Source organism: Necator americanus, chromosome I (genome assembly GCF_031761385.1).
Source record: "Necator americanus strain Aroian chromosome I, whole genome shotgun sequence".
In the NCBI taxonomy this organism is placed as follows: Eukaryota; Metazoa; Nematoda; class Chromadorea; order Rhabditida; family Ancylostomatidae; genus Necator; species Necator americanus.
In genome coordinates, this window is record NC_087371.1 from 16772677 (window position 1) to 16794143 (window position 21467).

At 40.9% G+C, this 21467-nt stretch overlaps 1 protein-coding gene across 2 annotated transcripts; it reads right to left on the reverse strand.

Moving 5' to 3' along the window:
• Window positions 1–5845: 5845 nt before the first annotated feature.
• Window positions 5846–17816, reverse strand: RB195_005827 (uncharacterized protein; the record flags this gene model as incomplete). Of its 2 annotated transcripts, XM_064178579.1 has the most annotated exons (13): window positions 5846–6595; window positions 8021–8188; window positions 8321–8491; window positions 8577–8695; window positions 8754–8883; window positions 8938–9082; window positions 10139–10229; window positions 10301–10424; window positions 10969–11096; window positions 11190–11350; window positions 11995–12182; window positions 14541–14767; window positions 17780–17816. In XM_064178579.1, the coding sequence occupies 13 exons, from the start codon at window positions 17814–17816 to the stop codon at window positions 5846–5848; spliced, it is 2439 nt and encodes an 812-aa protein (XP_064035613.1). The 2 variants fall into 2 exon arrangements, with proteins under 2 accessions (XP_064035613.1, XP_064035614.1); XM_064178580.1 differs by lacking the exon at window positions 17780–17816 and having other exon boundaries at window positions 14541–14669.
• Window positions 17817–21467: the final 3651 nt, after the last annotated feature.

The window sequence follows — 21467 nt, forward strand, 5'->3', positions numbered from 1 at the left end:
AATATGGTATAGTAAAGACCTCTTTGTATTCTCTCACTGCAAAAAGGATGCGTCCATAAATGGTTGGTTAGTCGTTAGAAAAGAAATTAAATGAGCCCTCTTGGCGTCGGTTTACTACATAAGACGGCTCAAAAAGAGCATATTTCTGAAATGAGGAGCAGACGAGTGAAGGTCGACAAACTCCCCTCTCTGCCTGAAAATACCGCAGAGTCCTTCAAAATCCTTCGATTCAAAACGTATTGAGGGCAGAGTGGGTAGAAGTTCAACTTCTCATGCGGGTGATAGGTGCTTGCACACAACAAAATTCCTTGGAGGCTGTTAGTATTCAGGGGATCTCACCTTACTCAAGAATAGGTTTTTTTACATGAAAACAGTCCCTAACGGTTGCCACCGCATAGATAATTTGTTTGTAATTCGGACAGAGACAGAAAATGTACTATTTGAAACCAAGAAGGGATTCTTATTGTTTCTTGCATACAGATATAAGTGTTAGTGAGGAAGACATCCAGAAGAAGAATTCGACCTACATCGAATCTTGGCATGATAACTGCAACTTGTCGGTTAGAAATGTGAGGCAAGAGCCAATATTGTTAACACTCTTTATTGCGGGTAACAATTCGACATCTTCGCTTTTTCAGGGTCTGGATAGTCAGAACATATAGGCTCATCCAGAAGAAGTTAGCATCTCACATGCAAGGTCAAGCGTGTGATCGGATTTTCTCTTCAAGGGGTCGCAAAGAGAGGGGTTGCGAGGGGGGTCGTAGGAGAAGTGCTTTGCGCAGTAGTTAATGGAGGATAACATGATTAGCAGAAAAAAAATATTACGCAGTGTTAAATAATTACATAATTATTTGATACTAAATAATAAAATAATATAGGTCCTATTATATTATATACTAATATAGTAAAATACAACAAATAATAGACAACAACTATACAAGACAATAAATGGTATTAAATGATTACACAAGGACGAAATACATTTATTTTCATTATTATTATTTATTTTCAGGGGTAAGGCAGTGTGGAAGCCCTAACATTTTGTTGTGGAAATTTGAAAATGTACAACGAGTTAACAATATAGCAATGGGACGACACAGGTTCGACACCACGCTGAGTAAAATCTCTGCAAAACAGATAGAAACTTGAAACAACTTCTGAAAAATGAAAATTTTAAATATACGTCGTTTTCAGCATTGCAAAAGTGGATTTAACGAAGTTTAATTGTTAAAAAAAAAACCTCAGATCCTGTGCACGTAGTCAAATCTGGGAAATTGCGATTAACTTCGTTATAAGAGGACCAGAGGAAAAAATTTAGGCAGATTTTCGAAGAACCTGTGCCCTAAAATCAGTCTTATCGCTGTTTTTTTCCACCTCCTAGTTTCTTTTGGAATTTTGATGCGACAAAATTTAAAATTTTCCGACTTTTTTAGATCCCTAGTTCCTCTATCCGAATCTATAGCTGGTTTTTTTTATAACCCTGGCCCAATTTTCTGAAATAGTTACTTACTCTAGATTACTGAAATGGGAAAACATGCTAAAATCCCAGTTTCTGCTCTCGTGCCGAAAATCTGCAGTAAATCTTCAGATGGGTGTGATCTTCAGTAAATTTCAATAACTCAGAGTAACTTTGCGCGAAGCAAATCGTCTTCCAGTACGTGGTAGCCGAGGATTTTCCCTATCAAATGCTACATCACTTAATTTCCAAGGACTCGCAGATTTTCCAAATTTTTGATAGGACGAAGATGGGAAAAGCCATTTCTTCCAACTTTGTCCAATCAAAATTCCTGAGATACTAGGAGGTGGGAAAGAGCAGCGATAAGACTGTTTTGTAGGACAAATCTTCTTCTCTGAAGTACTACCTAAATTTTTTTTGGTCTTCTTATCACGAAGTTATTGGCGATCTCCCAGACGTGACAATGTACACAGAATCTGAGCTTTTTTGGTAATTAATTCCCAACGAATCCATTTGTAGAATGCTGAAAACTACACAGAATTAAATTCTTCATCCTTAGGAAGTGGTTTCATATTTTTAACTGTTTTGCAAAAATTTGACTCAGCGGGGTGTCGAGCCCGGGTCATCTTATTGTCATACTGCACGAACAGAATGTTGATTTTTTTCTGGATTTTTTTCGTCGTTCTCTAATTCGACCTATATAAATTACTCTCTTCTTTTTTCGTCGTATTGTGGTTCAATTAATAATAAAAAATATTTCACAGATTTCAGAAAAAATAGAATAGAAAATAAATGGAAATATTTTAATATCAACTTTTTTCAGCAGAATTTCAGCAGATTTCATTCTTCTGCTTCTTGAGGTCTATTCGCTTCTGTCAGCTACCAAATTTCGCACCTGCCTATTGTTCCTCGGCTAAATTTTGGTTTTGGTTTTTCGAGACACACAAATTCCCACATATATATTGAACTGCCAGCGACCGATAACTAAGATAACCGATAAGCAACCGCAGAAAGGTTGGAGGAGGAGGAGGAGGAGAAGAAGAGAGGGGCAGGGTGTAGCATTCGAGAGGGTCTGGCCCCATCACCACGCTTGACCCTTCCCATAGGAGATCACACCACAAGCCAAGTAATCAAACGAACTCTTTCAAGTAGGAAATTCTACTTGCACAGATGTCGTTTGGTAAAACCGCTCATATTGCAAGCCAACAATATAACTGACATAAGACATTGTGTAATTTAAAAAAAAAATGATTCACTTTATTTACAGAGAGCGTACTTGGAAATTTGTCAACTTGTTTTATTTTCCTCAAAATTCGCCTCTTGGTTACACTGACCTTTATGGACATTATTTGCGAAGCCACTTCGAACTATTAACCGCTAGACAGTAAGCTTGTTTTTCACATGGTCAACGGACATGCCACCGCGTCTTCCTAATTTCTTAGTCAGCATTAGTTTAGAATGGTGTTATTCTATGACTCTCAGAAGTGTAGTACGTCTTTCTGTCATTCTCCTCAGCCATTTCCGTTTGAAAACAATTCCCTTATTATGGAGTCCACGTTTTGTTACTTCATTTCCTTACAACCTAGTCTCATCAGTTCGCTCAAAAAGCAACATCTCTCGCGTCTTAGGTGGAAAGGAGCCGATGACGAACATCGCCCCTAGATGGTTAGCGGAGAACGCCGCAGTAAGGCATGCGCATCTGCTGCAACTAACTTCCTTGGCTGCTCATGAGACAGGTTTGAGGCGGTAGGAGATTCCAATGTTAGTCCACGATCAATCGTTGGTTCAAAACCGCCCCTGTGGTAACCAAAGCTTTCATCTCTCTGGGCCTACAAACCGATTACATTCGTTGTCGATGTTGTCCATTGCCGTATAGGAATTCTAGCAAAGTGAAGAATCGATAACGTCGATAATCGATAACGTAACGACAAATTCGCAATCGATAACGAGACTGTGCTTCCTAAATTTTGCTTTCCTTCCCTTTTCCGTGAAAAGGGAAAATCCTGATCGAAGGAGGCGATTTGAATTCTTCTTTTTTTGTAGCTTGATGTTGGAGCGTAAGCGAAGAAGGTAGTCAAAGCTGGCGTTGAACCAAATTTCGTCATCCGCAGACGTCCGATTCGGGTCGTGGGTATTCAAAAGAGTTGATGCTCTCTGCCATAGTTGTGTTGACGAGAACGCCAACTCCAACAAGTCCTCTACCGTCGCTTCTCCAGATTCACATATGACACTCAATGCACTTAATGAATGACTTGATTGATTGAAACTGGAGACATAGTCTCATGATCTCATGTTTACGTGACGATAAACAGTAGAGGGTAACGTTGTCAAAGTGATGCTCCAATGTGTCTTTCACGTGATTGGACTATAAATTGCTGATTCGTTAAAGTTTATTTCGTCGCGCACAGAGAGTTTTAATATCTCACAAAGACCACAGAGTTGCATACGAATGACTTCACACGCGAATGCTACCTCCAGAATGGGCGGAGAATGATTGAAACGTACTCGCCCGCACGACTTCGTCAACGCAGCGAATGGCCGACCGTTAGCCGCCAACCTCCTGGCTGGGAGACGCTGCGCACCCTTATTATTTACCGTTTTCGCCTGACAATGCGTTCGGTCTCGACTACAGATTCCATTTCAAGTCCTATACCTTGTCACTGTTCACAGTTTCGAAAGCGAATAGTGGAAAGCTGTATGCTTACTGCTTGAAATCGTCTCTCTTATTTCTTTAGTTTCCTTAGGTCTCGTAGAAGATTTTTCGCAACTAAACCCAGAGGTGATTCCACTTGTTCTGAAATGAAAAATAGAGTGGAACGAATAACTTATAGGAGAATCTCTCAAATATTCCTTACCACTAATTAGGTCGTAACTATCGCGTGTCACTGGCTTGAGATTCATAATTTTTCGTTCATTAGTTGAGCGCTTTGCACGCATTCTGAAGGGACCTATCCAATTGCTCTGTTTGGAGTATAGTTTCTGAAAGAATGTCTGACATCTCACTAAAACACCTGTGATGATACCCCTTCGGTTTACTGTAGTTTAGTTTCGATTTTGTATTGGTTTTTTTGGATTTGTAGTTCCGCCATTCTTTGGATGGATTCTGTTCATTTTTCAATGAGTGCCGTAAAACGGGGGAGCGTTTTAAGGTACTAAATTCAGGCTTTACGACGACAAATTACGATTACCAAGCGGAAGTCACTCAGCAATCTAGTAATTGGAAAATAATCCGTTCCAGTTATGACAGAGACGGAGGAATTTTCAAATCTCAAACTTCGACAGAAATCCAGCTCTTCCACAGTTTTTCGCAACCAGGTCCGCTTTGAAGACAGCGTATCGCGAAACTGACATGGTTGTGCGACCTGTGAGAAAAAGAAGAGTTCTGATTGTAGATTTCTGTTTTGGTCTAGGAGGACTAGGGAGAATGAGCGTGGCCACAGCTCTGTTCCCCTCGGTCGTTGTAAAAAACGGAGAGGAAACCGCTTTAGTTTCTACGAGATACGTTAGACCCTGTACACGTTCCGTTCTCCTTAGCATCCTATTCATTGATTTCGAATTGGTGGCTGGTGAAAGGAACCCATTGATGTTCGACCGCTCACGTTAAAGGCATCATCCCACGAATCTGAGGTGGTGCAGATTTCAGGTGGAGTATTCGTATACGGGATGGGAGACTACGGAGAGGGAGGTGATTCCGTCCATTTCTTGCTAATTGCTGTAAAAAACGGCCAGGAAGATGCGGCGCGGCACAAGACTGGCGCGCTCCAATCGAACCTCTTGTACAAAATGGTGCGCCAAAACGAATGAAGCCGTATCTTCAGGGCCGTTTTTTACGGCAATTAGGAAGAAATGGACGGAATCACACCCCTCTCCGTAGTCTCCCATCCTTTATACGAATACTCCACCTGAAATCTGCACCACCTCAGATTCGTGGGGTGATGCCTTTAATGCGAGGCGGCACAAAAATGGCGCATTAGGCGAGAGTGAGCGGAGTCACGCTCATTTCCGCAGTTTAAAACCCGAACTCTGCGTTTTCACTGTGGTTCAGAGTACAGGGCTAATTTCGTGATGCGCTGCCTTTAAAATTGTTGGTGGCTGCTACGTCCAACTGTTTATTACTTATGTATTGATGCATCCTCGCTGGACCTCAATTTGAAACTTACTGGAGGCGAAAGTTCAGACTTTTTTACCGCTATCATTTCATTTGAAAGCTAACCACATACACTGATTAAATCACAGAAATTCCCTTCGTAGCAAGGTGTAACCGTAAATTTATCCAAATATACAAACAGTTTAGACCACTAGAAGGAGGAAATTCAAGTATCATTGACAAACCAAGCAAATTTTTGATCCATAACGATAAAACTGACCTTTGCTCTAAGCAAGAAGACCCTAACTAAGCCAACTGGGTGAGAGTATAGATACGAAACAATAGCCTTCCGACTCGATAGCAGGTGACAATGCATGGGGTGACAAAAGAAACGCCGAATAGTACGGAGGTGAATATACCACGGGAGATAGAACAAATGGGGAAAGAATGATAGGTGATAAGGTATGAGGGACACCAATGAATGGGTTTAGGACATACGGTGATAATATGAGAGGAGTGAGTGCAACAGGGTGAAGAATGAATGGCGAAAATACCAATGGACTCAAAATGATAGCATTTCCGACTCCTGAGTTGACAATATTAGGAGCAAACACAAGAGGGCTGAGAATGGTAGGCGAGAAAATATGAGGTGATAGGACAATAGGTGCCAACACTCGTGGAGCAAGGATAACAGGGGTGAATATATATGGGGAAAGAACGATAGCGCCGAAAACGCTAGGTGATAGTATAAGTGGATCAAACATGAGCGGTGAAAGGATAATAGGCTGTGAAGCTGTAGCAGGATCCAAAATCACTGGTGTAAATATTAGAGGCGAAAGTACTATTTGTTTACGTCGTTGCACTTGGAATTTCATTGTTTCTGCGGCTAGGCCCCGTACAGCTTGGTCAAGCGCATCCGGTATGTCGGCGATAGATACATTAGAAAGTCTATCAAGAGTTTCCTGGTCGTGATATGGTGAAGAACGCCCATAAATCACGTTCAGTTGTTTCTTGTCCATAACAGTGTATCCTGTTGAGTTCATTTGATCGAGCTATAAAAAGTCTTTAGTGACATATTTACAACCACTGATTATGCAATTTTTCAGACAATTAAAATTTCTCGACGATGTATTTATAAGGAAAAGAACGAAATTGGGTCCTCGCATATCTTTTTTCTCCACTTTCAAAGAAATTTTTGAGAATTTTTCCTACATTAGTTCAAATCAGAAATCAGTAATGTAATTACCATCACCATCAGCGACCTGTAGCCGCTTAAAGGGCAAGGCTCAATGCTCTTCTCTCAGAGAGAGAGGAACTTTGACGGTACAACGTCGTTGGCTACGTTTCTGAGATCATCCAGGAAGGTTTTTCGCGCGGTTGCTACGTCAGGGCCCAGAAGAGCTGATACTCGGATGGGGCAAGTTCCAGGCTATAGAAAAAATGGAACACCGTCTTCCAACCCTGGCCGAAATTGTTGCGTCATCTTCGCTGCGTGAGTTACGCAGCAGTGCGACTTCGAGAAGTATTGAGCGTTCTACGTGCACTGAATTGGCCAGCTTCAGCTCCAGTTGCCTCATGTGGAAGTTACCCTTCACCAGCCCCCAGGACAGTTCTGTAAAAGTGTTTTTCCCTTCAAAAGTCTTCTCAAAAATTTCCATTTTTTCGGGAGAATTTTACACGCGCTCACGGCTCCTTAAATATTTTCGGATACGAAAGCTCAGAGAAAGTTCTGCAAGTATACAAACAGTTTAGTTTTCCCTCCCAAAAATTCCAAACCAGAAGGAAAATTTACAACCAAAAATGAAAAAAAAAAGTTATGCAAAATACCAATAGAAGAAAAAACTTGAAGTTTGTTTATACAAATTCTGCTGAAAGACGGTAGTATTACGACATTTAAAGTTCCTATTGTATTAAGTAAGTGACATAACTTTTGGTTATAGCTGTGTGTTAAACGGTAGTTAAGACCCAACTACTACCACCCAGGTTCAAGTTTTCTGAAATCCCATAAAATCGAATCTGTATAGGTTCACGCTTTGATGTCATTTCAAATTTCATATCTGTGAATTACTGTGGGTAACTAAGTAAAACTGACTTATTGTTAAGAAACCAGCACCTATTTTGATCTAAGCTTTAGATCTAGATCTAAATTTTCGCAATTTTTCGTACGAAGTGGAATACTTCTGAATTATGATAGCAAGATGGCTGAGGGGGCAATGAAAGATCTCAAAATGGATGAAGCTAAACGATAAGTTCTTTGCGACACTGCACATATTGAAAACAACAAAAAAATAGTAGGGCCCGAATTATACGAAACTTCAGAGCTTCCCTTGAATCCGGATGGTGTATTGGAGCACGTATATGTATGTATACAATGTCGATACTTTTCATTCATATTGCATCATGCTTAAAGACCTTTCGATTTTGCTGCTCATTATGGAATCATCATTTCAGTTGGTGATTTGAAGTTGTGACAATACCTGGTCAGGGCTCAACGACCCTATAAGTTTTTCAAAAGCCTCTATCTTATTTTTTTCTCCCTCGCCATATAGTTCGGTCACATTTTCTTTGGTGAGCCATGGCAGCTGCCCTTCTGGAGAGTAAAACGGGTTGTCTCTCTGTCGGTTTTTATCCTGACTCTTCTCATCCTGCAAATGCTCCACTTGTATTATGTGTTTTTTTTCCCAATCTATACTTTCAATGACCTCTAGACCATTTTGAGAAGTTAACTTTACATTATGGTGGTTTTCGTTCTTTTGTAGGGTTTTAGGATAACGAACCTTTATTCCGTCCAATGCATCAGAAACACCAGCTGCTTCTATGATGAAGTCCAACAGTGCCTCATTGTCTTTTCTTCCAAAGACTGACATCGCTTTGGTCAGACTTGTTTCTTTTTCAATTCCTTCACCCTCGTCGTGCAATGCAAAAAGCGAGGGCGAAATCAACTTTACCTATGTACAAAAGCGCTAGTCAGTAGCTCAGATATGAAGGAAAAAAAATTATTTTCCGAAAAAAAAACATAAATCCTCTAGCTACCTTATTATCGACGTTTTCTTCCGGAACTACCGGGAAAAATCTCGGAGATATCACATCAATATTCTTTTCGTCAAAATCCGACGTGTTCTTCCCGGACATAATCATGCCGATTTTCACTGCTGTATTAATAAAATGTATTCAATATATTCACCAGCAGCAATAAGTAAAAAAAGAGACCGTTACGAATGAGGTCCATTGGTGCCTTCATAAGTTTCTCTTCAACTGTCGGCTTCTTCCCTTCTTCCTTCGCTTTCGACATCAGATCATCGAGCTGAGCGTCGCTGAGCTCACCATACGGGCTCATTTTCTAGATTAAATACTGCTTTGATCTTGAAATCTCCAGCAAACCTCCTCTACTTACTTTCATCGACTCACGATGATCGATGTCCTCTTTACGAAGAGTCTTGAAAAACATGTTTAGGCGCTTTTCAACATTACGTCTCATTTTCTGTTGTTGTTTTATTCTCTTGGCTTCTTCGCGAAATTCAGCAATCACAGATTTCCATCTAAATTAGAAGCAACGATAGCACGAAGTGCTGCTGTATTTGGTCGAGTTGAAATAGGTCTCTGTTATATCACAAAAGAACTTTCGTTGGAACAAATCAAAGTTATGTAATTGCTACTCCCTACTTGTGAATTGTACTGAAATTGTGACTGTATGGTCGATAAATTAGAATCGCCTCAGTCCCAATTAAGCATTTCCGCACGTTCAAATGCTCACTGAGAGGAACGTGGCACCGAGATTCGAAAAGTTTTGCACAACAAAATTAATAGAAGCTGCAAGGACCCTGTAGAGGCATAGCCATAGGGATTGCATTATCTAGCGACCCCACAACAAAAAAGACTGTCCACAAGCTAACTTATTCCGCAGCAGCGGGGAAAGAAAAGTGTTGAGTGTGAAGCTAGCACACGAAATTGAGCAGCATTACATTGCTAGCACATATAGAAATACATATAAAATACATACATTTAAAAAAGTGATCGGATGTAACTTACAAGAGTTCGAACATTTAGTAAAGTGCTGATAATTGGACAAGCGCAATGGATCTTTCCAGGCACTAATTTGTGCGCTTTACGCATACGTACAAATTAGTTGAAAGTGCAAATTTAACACTCACCTGGTCTAAATCCCTTGAAGCCTTTATAGGCATCACCCCATGAATCTGGGGTGGGTTTCAGGTTTGCTATGCCTCTACGGGGTCCTAGATTGTGGGGAAGAGGGTGATTCCGACCTTTTCTTCCTAGTTGTCATTAAAAAAAAACGCCCCGGAAGATGCAGCACGTGCACAAGGCTGGCGCTCCAATAGAACTAGTTGTAGAAAATAGCACTCCGGAACGCTCAAAGCCGCATCTTCCGGGCGGTTTTTTACGGCAATTAGGAAGAAATGAGCGTTATCCCACCCGTTTCTGCAATCTACGATCCTGTATAGTCTTTAATCATCGGAAATCTATATCACGTGAGATTCGTGAGGTGATGCCTTTAAAGAACTGAGTTGAACTCAGAGACTGGTTAGTCGTCTAACAACATAGTTGTAGCGATGACTGGCAATAGAGGAACTCACTGTTTGAAATCCCTGTCCTTTTTATTCTTTAGTAACCTTATGTCTCGCAAGAGATTCTTCGAAATTATACCCAGAGGTGACTCTGGTAGTTCTAAAAAGATAGAAGACCATGAGGATATCAAAAAAAAAATTACTCAAGTCTCATACTTGATCATTACGCACCATCGACTAAATCATATCGATCGCGTGTCACTGGCTTCACTTTCATCAGTTTTGGTTCCTTTGGTGAGCGTTTGGCCCGCATCCTAAAGGAGCCTACCCAGCCGTTCTCAGTAGGATAGTATTCCTAAAAAAAAGAAAAGCCTCACTGTTTTGAAACGTTAACAACATATCACATTCTTGCATCGATTACTCCCCATGTTCATGTATGTATACATTGTGTTTTTTTTTAGAAAGGATGAAAAAGCAAATACAATGCATACATAGAGAATGATAGGATGCGCGCTCTTACTCTCCTCGCCTTTTTTTCCTCGTTAGAAATGGAAGGATAACATTTGAAAAGAAGACTTTGAAAAACTGAATATTGGTAGAAGTGTAGGTCCCAAATGTTCATTCCTTCCCCGAAGTGAGATTAAGGACAAATTATAAGGATTTCAATAAATGGCTACCTGCAAAAAAAAAAACAGAATAGACTCCACTGTACTTGTACAGTTAACGAGAAATAGAGCGATAAATCGAATGTCAACCCAATCATGCCTACAGAGTTTTGTTAATTTACTTAACTTACGAAATAAAGCATTTGTTTAATTCAACACAGTTGATATCCACAACTCTTAGGAAGTTCCATAGCACTACAATGTATAGTTTCTCTCAAAATTCGGCGCACTTACACGTTGTTTTTTGGTGGTAGGCGGTCGCCGCCTACTTTCATCTAATTGGAAATCTCTTCTTCCGGTGTGGCTTAACTGTTCTGATCGTGAAACACTGGGTAATCGTTTTTTCAGTGAACTGATCCTTCCTGAATTCAATAAAGCTCATTGCAAATCGAAAAACAATGATTATTACAAAAAAGCTGCGAATGTGTTGGAATTATTCCGTTGACATTACCTACCAACTCTCTTTGCTTTTTCTCCAAACTTTTTCAACCATCGTTGATACTTCTTTTCCAGTTCCAGCAACACAAGAACACATTTCGCATGCTCGGGTACAGTTTTAGCCCCTTTATTGCATTGTCTGTGAGCATGTTTCTCGGCGTGCCCGACATTTCTCAGTCTAAAAGAATTTGACGTGTATCTAATATTTCTCACAGCACCTAATGTGCTAACGAGCGTAACTGTAGTATATACAAAAATGAGGATCAATGACAACTAAAAAAACCTCTGGACTGGCAAATAACCACAGCAGACTGCAGCTGGTTGAAAATGCGGTTGAGCCAAAACGATTCGATGTATGATCGTAAAGGGAACGCTCGAAGCGGCACGATGGGGCCAACTGCTGTGAAGCGGCACCGTCGTTAACTCCACTCGGATAGCAGAGATGAGGTGGGCGAGAGAAAGTCCCTCTTTTATCACAGCCGCTGGCTCCACACATGGCTAGGGGTGTAGTCTACGAGCGAATCATGGTCAACTAATGATCTTCTGCAAACTCTAGCAAAGCACTTTACTGCAACAACAGTGCCAGGTTCGACTCCCTCTATTAGTGCACTGAAAACGCGTCACGGATCGTTGTACGCCCACCGCTCCAATGAGAATGCCGTTCGCTCCATTTCACTTACTTTTATTTCTGTTTAATGTCACCTTAGAATAAACTTGATACCTGAGTATTCCTAATCCTTAACCTACACTTCAAAGAACCCTCAATGTGTAAATTCTCAGAAAGATTGGAGTTGGTAACTGTACTTTGAAAAAGGTAGTTACTTCAACGTGGCATGCGCCGACATCAGACCGGACACTGCTTGATCTGTCCAATGCTGATATAGCTTTTTTTCTGCCTCTTCCGTTATTGGTATTGTTATCTTCTTCCCATCGTAGTCCATTGTATTCCGTTTCGGATTTTCGTCGTCGTCCGGTATGTCAGCAACGTCTTCGTCTGTTATCACACCTCCCTAAAATCTGCGAAGAACATAACTTCAATCTCAAGAACAGTGTTCACGAAAACTTCTGATATAAATTTTCCTCGAAAAAAAAAAAGATTCAAGACAAGTACTACAACCGCAAGTTGAATAAGCAAAACGCAAAGGTGAAGTAGACCTACGAATCCATTCTAACTTCGGTAGGATCAAAAGTACCAGAATGACCAATTTACCTAACGAAGCGACAATTTACATGCATACGAGCGATGAAATAAAAGCGCTGAAGGTGGCCTTTACTACTCACGAAAGTTTGAAGTCTTCTTTCTTCAGACAAAGTGACCAGTCTGGAGATTCTAATCTGCCTGATTTCTTGATTTGTAAAGGGTGTTTTCGATGTGACACTCGCGGACAACCTCTAATTGTTTCATTGTCATACTGAGTAGTGGCAGACAGAGAGTTCAGTGTCCGCATTCTGTATATTTGTTACGAGACGACAAATACGAAACAGTGTTGCTTCGTCGGGACTTTGTAGCAAACTTGTGGACGAATTCGTTCTAGGACCTACCTATGGACTATGCAGATGAAGTCCTAAAGCTGCTGAACGCTGAATGCATTGTGCTACCGGAGGAGCGAAGAAATAAATCAACGACAGAGGAGTTTCCTAATGAAGTTATATAGTGGCTCAGTGTAGTTGAGAGCTGTGATTCTGCTCCTAACTGACAAATTAGTCGCAACTCTCGGAGACAGAACAAGGGCGGGCGAGATGTCGAACGGCTGCCCTCGAAGCGGCGCGGTGGAGCGTAGCGGTTAGGATCGGGCGAGGACCCTTGGTAGCACTCGTCGCCACTGCAGCTCGCGATGGCCCTACCCCGATTCAAACCGCTTTCTCCACCGCGTCTCTTCGAAAGCAGCTGCTCCGTGCTTCGTGTCGTGTTGACCTATGTATGCGTCGGGTCCCATCACACTCGCATTTAACATCGTTTCCTGTACTTCCTATGAGGAAAAACGTTCGTCAACTATGACAACCAGGGACCTTTGCAGGACGATTTGTTCCTGAAATTCCCGGCGAAGGACATCAAAAAATTGCCTAACAGACAGGAGAAGGACATCGAAGTGATTAAACAAAAAACTCACTCGAACGTCTACTGTAAACAACTGACCAGATTGAAGCAGGATTCGACCAGAAGCGGACAGAATTGGCCAATAATAAGGGTGCTGAGTTCCATCGAAATAATGCCAGGCCGCACCCATTTTTAAGTCGTTTCAGAAGCTCCGAGACGGTGGATGAGTGGTTATACCGCACCAGCCACATAGTCCAGATATGGCGCAAAGCGGCTCCCATATTTTGAAGCACTTGCAACAAGAGAGGCTCGTGAAAATGAGGTGGTCACGTTTTTTCACAATAAGCACGAAGACTTCTTCAATTGCATATTTACAAAGTTGCCGTCAAAGTGGGCAAGAGCTGTAGAACAAAATGGCGATATTTGATCTAATACGGTGAGTCCTAACTATGTTAATTTCATCGCCGAAATAAAGCGAATAGTTTCATCATGATCGGCCGGTGCAAGTGTGCCGTCTGACCGTGAAATGCGCAGACAAAGTCCTTCTGTGATCGTCGGCACTAAATATAAGCCACAAATCACTTAATGTCTTGTCGGCTCCAATCAGAATAAATAATAATAATAAATAAATAAATAAAGTGTCTGGCGTTAATCAACTCGCTTGGGATGCGCCCCCACGTTCACTTCTATTCAGAATCGTTTACGAACGTGTAACTGGCCTATACAATGATTTGCGGTGGCTAGCCGATGTGTTAGGTAAGTGCCTTTATCCTCCCACACAAGCGTGGTACCAATTTTTCGAACCCGAGGGGATGAAAAGATTGATGAGCAACAGGGCGGATTTGGACCTCCAACCGATCGTGCAGACAGCGGCCCTTCTTACTGACTGCGCTATACCCGCCCAATCAGTACAAAATGAGAACAAATCAATTGAATGAATACAGGTTGTAACACTATGCACCTAAACTGTCAAAATAAGCACTGGAGTCAAATTTGAACGACCTGCGAGTAAATACAAATGCACCCAACTTATCTTACAAAACCTCTCGACACTGATCAAGATTTAATAAACAGTGAGGGCAGAGCCCTACTGAGAACTTCTGACCACCTTCACAAATTGATCGAGGAGTAAAGCCAACACCACCGCGTTTTGGAAGGTGGCTCCAACACAAGCAGAAAAGCCACAAATGACTTTATTAGAGCTCAACACGCCGTTGTGATGTGAATGCGCTACTAGTGAGTTGGCAAGATCTCTTTCACAGCCTAATGAATGAACCAACATCCGTAGTCTTCTCTTACCTGAGAGCGACTATGAACAAAAAACACTTACATCGGTTGCGTTCCGTTTCCGCTCTCGTATCTCAACTTCTGTGATATTTACGTACGGCCAATAAGCAGGTGGTATTTTGCTACGCTTCAGCATTTCCTCTTGTTCCCTTGTAACAGGTTGAATCGACATCTGCTCGAGCTTCACCAGATTCTCCGAGAAAGGAAACACTGGCAGAGAGGTTGGGTTTGAAGGATCATTTTCACCTTCTGCCAAAATAAGTGTCGCAGCTGAAAAAATATTGTCACAAGTTGTTATGCTATCTCTCACGTGTTTTTATACGAATTAAAGGAACAAAACAAATGTGTGCAGTAGGTTGGTTTATATCAAGCATATGTACCACAGAAAACTCGATTTTCTTTCATTGAAATTTACGCTTCTAATGTTCGGAGTCAGTGTGTGAGTGTTAATTTACAAAGGTTTCGAAAAGCAAGCAAATTCAAGCATTCGTTTCCTGTATCAGGAACAAATATCCCCCATTTCGATCCATTATTATACTGACATCCGACCAGTCATCATCCATTGCGATGATTTATTTAGTAGTACCTTTTCGATGGGAGACTCGTCTCAAGCCTTTGCTTCGCGGACGTCATCATTCTTTTTCTCAAGAGTAGCAATTAAGCTTGACTATCTTCATGCAAAAAAGAAAAAGGTGCAAGACTGTAAGAGAGCGAATGAGCAGGAATAATACAGAGCTCATGAACAACGTTTCCTGCGAAGACGGGCGAATGCAACATGAAGGCTCACAAATAACGGAGAATTCAGTCTATATATATATATATATATATATATATATATATATAAAAGGATAAAGTCACTGGCGTATCAATCCACTTGGGATGCGCCAACGCGTTTTACTAGAATTCGTAATCGTTGAGGTTTTTGGAACGCGTGTTGGCCCAGTCAATGACTTGTGGGGGCCAAGTGGTGATCAAGTCAGTGTTTTTACCCTCCCAGACAGGTCCGGTACCAATTTATCGACCCCGGAGGGATGAAAGGCTTGGTGAGCACTATATATATATATATATATATATATATATATATATATATAAGTATATATAGTATATATACTACATTGTATATATATAATATACGGTATATCATGAGCAGCATTCACACTGGTCAGATGCCAGGACCTTCTTGTCCATCTGTTCGACTCCACCGTTCACGAAGCGTTCTGCCGCGCAGCGGAGATGGATGTTGCTGTTAAGCCTAATAAGTCACTTATCCCAGAACTCTTGAATGGCATGCAGTGGGTGCTCGGGCTTCGCAGTCGACAGCTAAGAATTATATCCCGTCTTCATTGCAAAAAACAAGCGGAAGCGATGTGGAGACAACAAAAATGGACCATTAAAAAGAGCAAGAAACTATAATTTGCGAGAGAAGTTGTCATCTTTTCAGCAATAGTGATAAATCAGCAGAAGTAATATTGTTTGGATGGAGCGAGCATCTATGAGAGTTTGAAAGATTGGGGGGATCACAAAGACAATTTCTTCTGCAATCTGAACTGCATCACGTCATAGATCACATGAAAAATACAACACTAATCCTCATTACATATGAAAATCCTCATAAATAACATTTTCACCTGAAAACGGTGTCATTTCAACGTGTAGGCTGCCCATCTCTCAACGACTCTATTCCTAATTTTGAAAACGAGAATGGTGCACGGTACCGATTTTGTGCATGAATGAAAGATATGTATATAAGGATGAAATAATTATATAAATACGTGTAACATCTAAGTGAAGTCGTGAAATCACTGCTAAAGTCCATAATGCTCAGAAGAATCCCACTCTAACACCTGAAATCGACGTTTCTATAAGTATTACTAAAATAGCGACATATTTATCATTTCATGGATAAACGCAGCAGCACTTCTAAATTCTAAAACAGATGACGTTTGAATTTATCTTCCAAATCTGAAAGTTTCACTCTTACTGGGGTTGAACTATAATTATTCACAAATAGAAAACGATAAATCGAGACAGTGAAAATGAGCTCTTCTCTCCAGAAATCTTTGCTGCATTTAGAGATTGTTATTGAGTTCTTAATTGTTTGCTGCGCCACCTTATACTCTTGTTATCGTTTCTATTCCACGGATTGCTATTTGAAATCTATCAAGAAGAAAAATGCCTCCACTTTATGGCATGTTTTTTGCTGTTTTACGTCGATCAAGGTCTTTCTACTGGAAAAAACTGGACCTTTTTTCATTACATTATGTCCTAATTAAAGGCTTCACCCCACGAATCTGGGGTGGTGCGGATTTCAGGTGGAGAGTTCCTATACGGGGTCGCAGATTATGGAGAGGAGGATGGTTCCGTCCATTTTTCCCTAAATGCAGCAGGAAACGGCGCGGAAGATACGGCGCGTGCAGAAGGCTGGCGCTCTCCAATCGAACCTGTTGTAGAAAATAGCGCTTTTTATGGTAATTAGGAAGAAATAGACGGAATCACCCTTCTCCCCATAATCTACGATTCCGTATAGGCATAGTCCACCTGAAACCCCCACCACCCACCTGAATCGAAGAGAAACACGAGCCAAAACTTCCAGAAGAATGGCTCCGAGAACACAGAAAAGAGATTAGGAGGACCATTTGTCACTGCTGGTTCAAACCTCTTTTATAGCCCTGTTCGAACGCGGTGCAATGTACGGAGTTACAAACAATGAGACACTTGCTCCGCGTTGCGGCTCCTCCATGTATTCCTCACCAGTCCAATACGGCAAGACGGTTAAGCGGATCTGCGGTACTCATATGTTGCTCTCAAAGATAGTAGATTTTCTACCGAACAGAATCTTCTCTCCTTTTCCATCTCTGTCTCTTGGTAACTTTGTATCACCGAAGAAATAGATTTGTGTTCAATATTTCAGCACGTTCCATAGTGGCAGGGGTCGTGTTGGGTAACACATTGAAAGTTTTATATTCACTTACCTTCTGTTCCTTCTGTTAGACTCTTCTTGAAGAAATAACCAACCTGACCTCGACTGTAAAAAATGCAAAATATGTAGGAGCAGCAGATGAACACAAATACATCTAACAACTGAACCGATTCCCTTCTCTCTTAACTATTTTGGCCTCCACTCGTCTCAATGTCCTGGCGATTAATACGAAGTAACGTAAAAGTCATGCGTTCCTCTACAAAGTTTCAAATACGCAAACAAGAATTTTACTTCAATTTATATTAATGCTGGTGAAGTTTAAAAAAGGTTGCCTTGCAGTGCAGTAGGAAACATTTACATACCCAGGAGGTAATACAAGAACACAGCCGCGATCCACATCACTGCCAGTAGCAGCCGTTAGGTCACCAGTCTAGACTGATTGAGGAAGAGAGGGTGGAATGGGAGGTATGAACATTTTAAGGTTTCGAAAATCCTGTATCGCTTGTTGGGCGTGACAGCGGTGACGCCTTTGCAAATGAAGGCTTCGTACATAGTTCCGTAAGTATCACCCGATGCGATTTGGAGCTGTGTAGATTAAGGATCCAGAAAATCGTAGATCTCGGCCAATTTATCTCAGAATATAAACATTACTCGAAAAAAATTAAATGTGAAACGTGTAATCGCAAGACGTACGCCATCGCTGCATTCATCACAAAACGTCAAAAGAAGGAGCATCCGTCCTTGAAAACTCAGCTACAGGCGATATTTCGATCCATTACCGATTCCTTCCTAACCAAACGAACAAAGAGGCAAGTGTAACCAAAGAAGTCATCGAAGAAATTCATCGTTCCCCAATGCGGAGCTTTAAGTTTATATCTTCATCATGGAAGATGATTGTATTGTGCTTTTGGTGTCACAGAAAACCTTTATGAAACTATGAAACTCTTATACTCTTTTATTTATTAATAATGGAACATTAGCAGACGCTAAACTAGTCCGACCGATAATGATAGATTCAGAAAACATTTCTTGATAAAATGTAGCGTTTACGGAAATTTCCAATCTTATATTCATCCGCTTCATATTCCACATCTAGTTCTCTCAAAGGTCCAGGCTCCACAGGCATATATAATAAAGCAACCTTTGCATCTTAAAAAAAAAACAAAGTGGAAGTGCGTTGATTTGATTTTCTCTAAAAACGGTTAAAACGCTCTATCGCCTAATTTCATCGCTTGTCCGCTTTACGTGTTTTCATTTCTTCATTCGTACGGATGCAAAGAGTTGCTTCATCGGGTCAATTGATGAGTTTAATGTTTCTTGTCCATGTTTATTTCTAGCTTTATAGGTTGTATTTCAATTTTTCATTAGGATGCTTGGAAAGTTACCTTATTTAACTTACCCTATTTTCCACCGGAATAAATAGAACACTGAAACTTTTCCCCGAAAAATTCCTTGAAGAAGAAATGAGAATATGTTGGTTGAAGATTCATTTTTCCTAATCGTCTTTTCTAACATTATCGTCCGCTTCGCTAGTTTCCCCACAGCCGATACAAATATCTTCGAAATTTTTATAAATCTGGACTTATATTCTCCAAGACAAATTATGGATTTTTTTTTTGTTAGAACCTCAGGGACTGATAATAGTCATAGTAAAGAAAATAGGCTCTCAAAAAAACTACGTATTACAACCAACGTAGATGAGCTTGGATGAGATCTGATGTCTGTTTGTCTTCTGAGCACAATTCTACACCACACTTCTATCAACAGCAAAAAGCTGAGACTTTGGACATATATTAGCATCGACCCCGTACTCTCATATCCGATTCCCTCCTATAACACAGAAGCCAACAAAAACCAGATTTTCAAAATTCTGTGCAAGAATACAACTCTGTGTCCTTCTGAGAGCTATGTACAGATCAGTATCTAAATTGCGAACTTCGACGCAGCTTAATTTGTCACATCATATATAGATGTGCTTGTGTTATCGATATAAATAAACAAATAAATAAAGATGAACTTTTAGAAACTCCTAATAGAAAAGTTTTCTTGATAAGAAGCACAAAAAGTGAAGAGTTCTGGAGCAACAACAAGCTCGAAGTAGTGATCAAGACAGAAAAACAATCGAATTTACAGCTCTTATCAGAAACAAACTCAAAACCAACCTTGTAGTGAAAATAAAGTCTTGACAGTTCACCGGCTTCTCAAGAAAGTCATTTCTAATTTAACTTGAAACAAATCAACGAAAGTGCGCGGATTCAGTTTCGGCTTTCCTAGAGAAATTAACGAAAAAATCTATGGTGTTGTGCATTTGAAATTTCCATCGTGACATTTAAGCGTTTAGGTCTGCTTGCGTACGTACATAGGTGAAGGCGGTCAGGGAACGCAATGAGAAGAACTTGAATTGATTCCCACAGACGTTGACTTTTTCATAACCGTATGAATCCTATTTTTACATTTAGAAGTTGGACTTAATAGTAGTGATAAGATAGATTTCGTTCAAACTCTCCAAGATCCAAGTCTTTCGATGTTTGAAGGCGAGAAACGAAAAAGTTGAGACTGGAAAACCCCAGGCAAATCATTATAGTCAATTGCACATATAGACTCAATCATTAGTCTCATGATTTATTAGACTAATGAGAATCATGATGAAACGAGGTCTTTATCTTATCACGAGCCGATCTGTCTTATCCGAGCCATCTTCAGGATTCTGCGGAAATTTCGCGTCATCATTAGAAAGAAAACACTAGGACGGGTTACTGTAGCCTTCTGCAGTCATCGCTTAAACTAACACAACAACACTTTTGGGATCCATTTTCTTATATTTTCCAGATCTAACTCCTAACCAGACCAGCTTTTATTCTACCCAACAAGCTAGTCCAAACTACCGCTCATTGAGGCAATGCAACTAATGAGATTTTCATGGCCCTATGACATCATTACTGCTTTTCAACGTAGTGCTTTCTTGAAGGCAAGGGCAGAAACTGAATGCGAAGGAAGGAAAGGCTTCCAAATTGTTCCCAGCAACATTCATACAGCCTTTTTTCAGTGATAACGGGAAAATTATTAAGTGCACGTTCCCAGAGAAGAACATTTTCCCACTAGTTATATTGGACTGCGTTAGCTTTTTGTCCCACTGTCCAGAAAGAAATCGAAATTAACCGGATCGGGAGTATCACTAAGTTCTTCCTGCAATGTCTAGTTCATTGGTATCTCGCGCTCATAATTTAATAGGTGCGATAGACACTTTTTAGGTTTAATTCGTCAATTCTAAGATACACTGCTGCGGAATTCTATCTTAATGGGGCGTTCTTCTAAGAGCTCCATCAACTACGGAAACAGTCGAACACTTCAGACACACGTTAGTCCCCTCATGACGCCTGCAAAATATGCGTCCGGGGGAATCTAACCCCTGTCGAATGCTTGGAAGGCATCCATGCTAACCATTACACCACGAACGCGAGCGACCTATCTTTTAGTCTCACGTGAATTGAATTCCTAGGAAATTGTCATTCGAACACTCACTCACACACACACCTCCCTTATGTCGCCCGCAAAAGATGCGTTCGGGGGGAATCGAACCCCCGTCGAATGCTTGGAAGGCATCCATGCTAACCATTACACCACGAACGCGTGCGACCTATCTTTTAGTCTCACGTGAATTGAATTCCTAGGAAAATTGTCATTCGAACACTCACTCACACAACATCCTCTTATGTCGCCCGCAAAAGGATGCGTTCGGGGGGAATCGAACCCCCCTCGAATGCTTGGAAGGCATCCATGCTAACCATTACACCACGAACGCGTGCGACCTATCTTTTAGTCTCACGTGAATTGAATTCCTAGGAAATTGTCATTCGAACACTCACTCACACACACATCCTCTTATGTCGCCCGCAAAAGGATGCGTTCGGGGGGGAATCGAACCCCCGTCGAATGCTTGGAAGGCATCCATGCTAACCATTACACCACGAACGCGTGCGACCTATCTCTTAGTCTCATGTGAATTGAATTCCTAGGAAATCGTCATTCGAACACTCACAACTAAAAGAC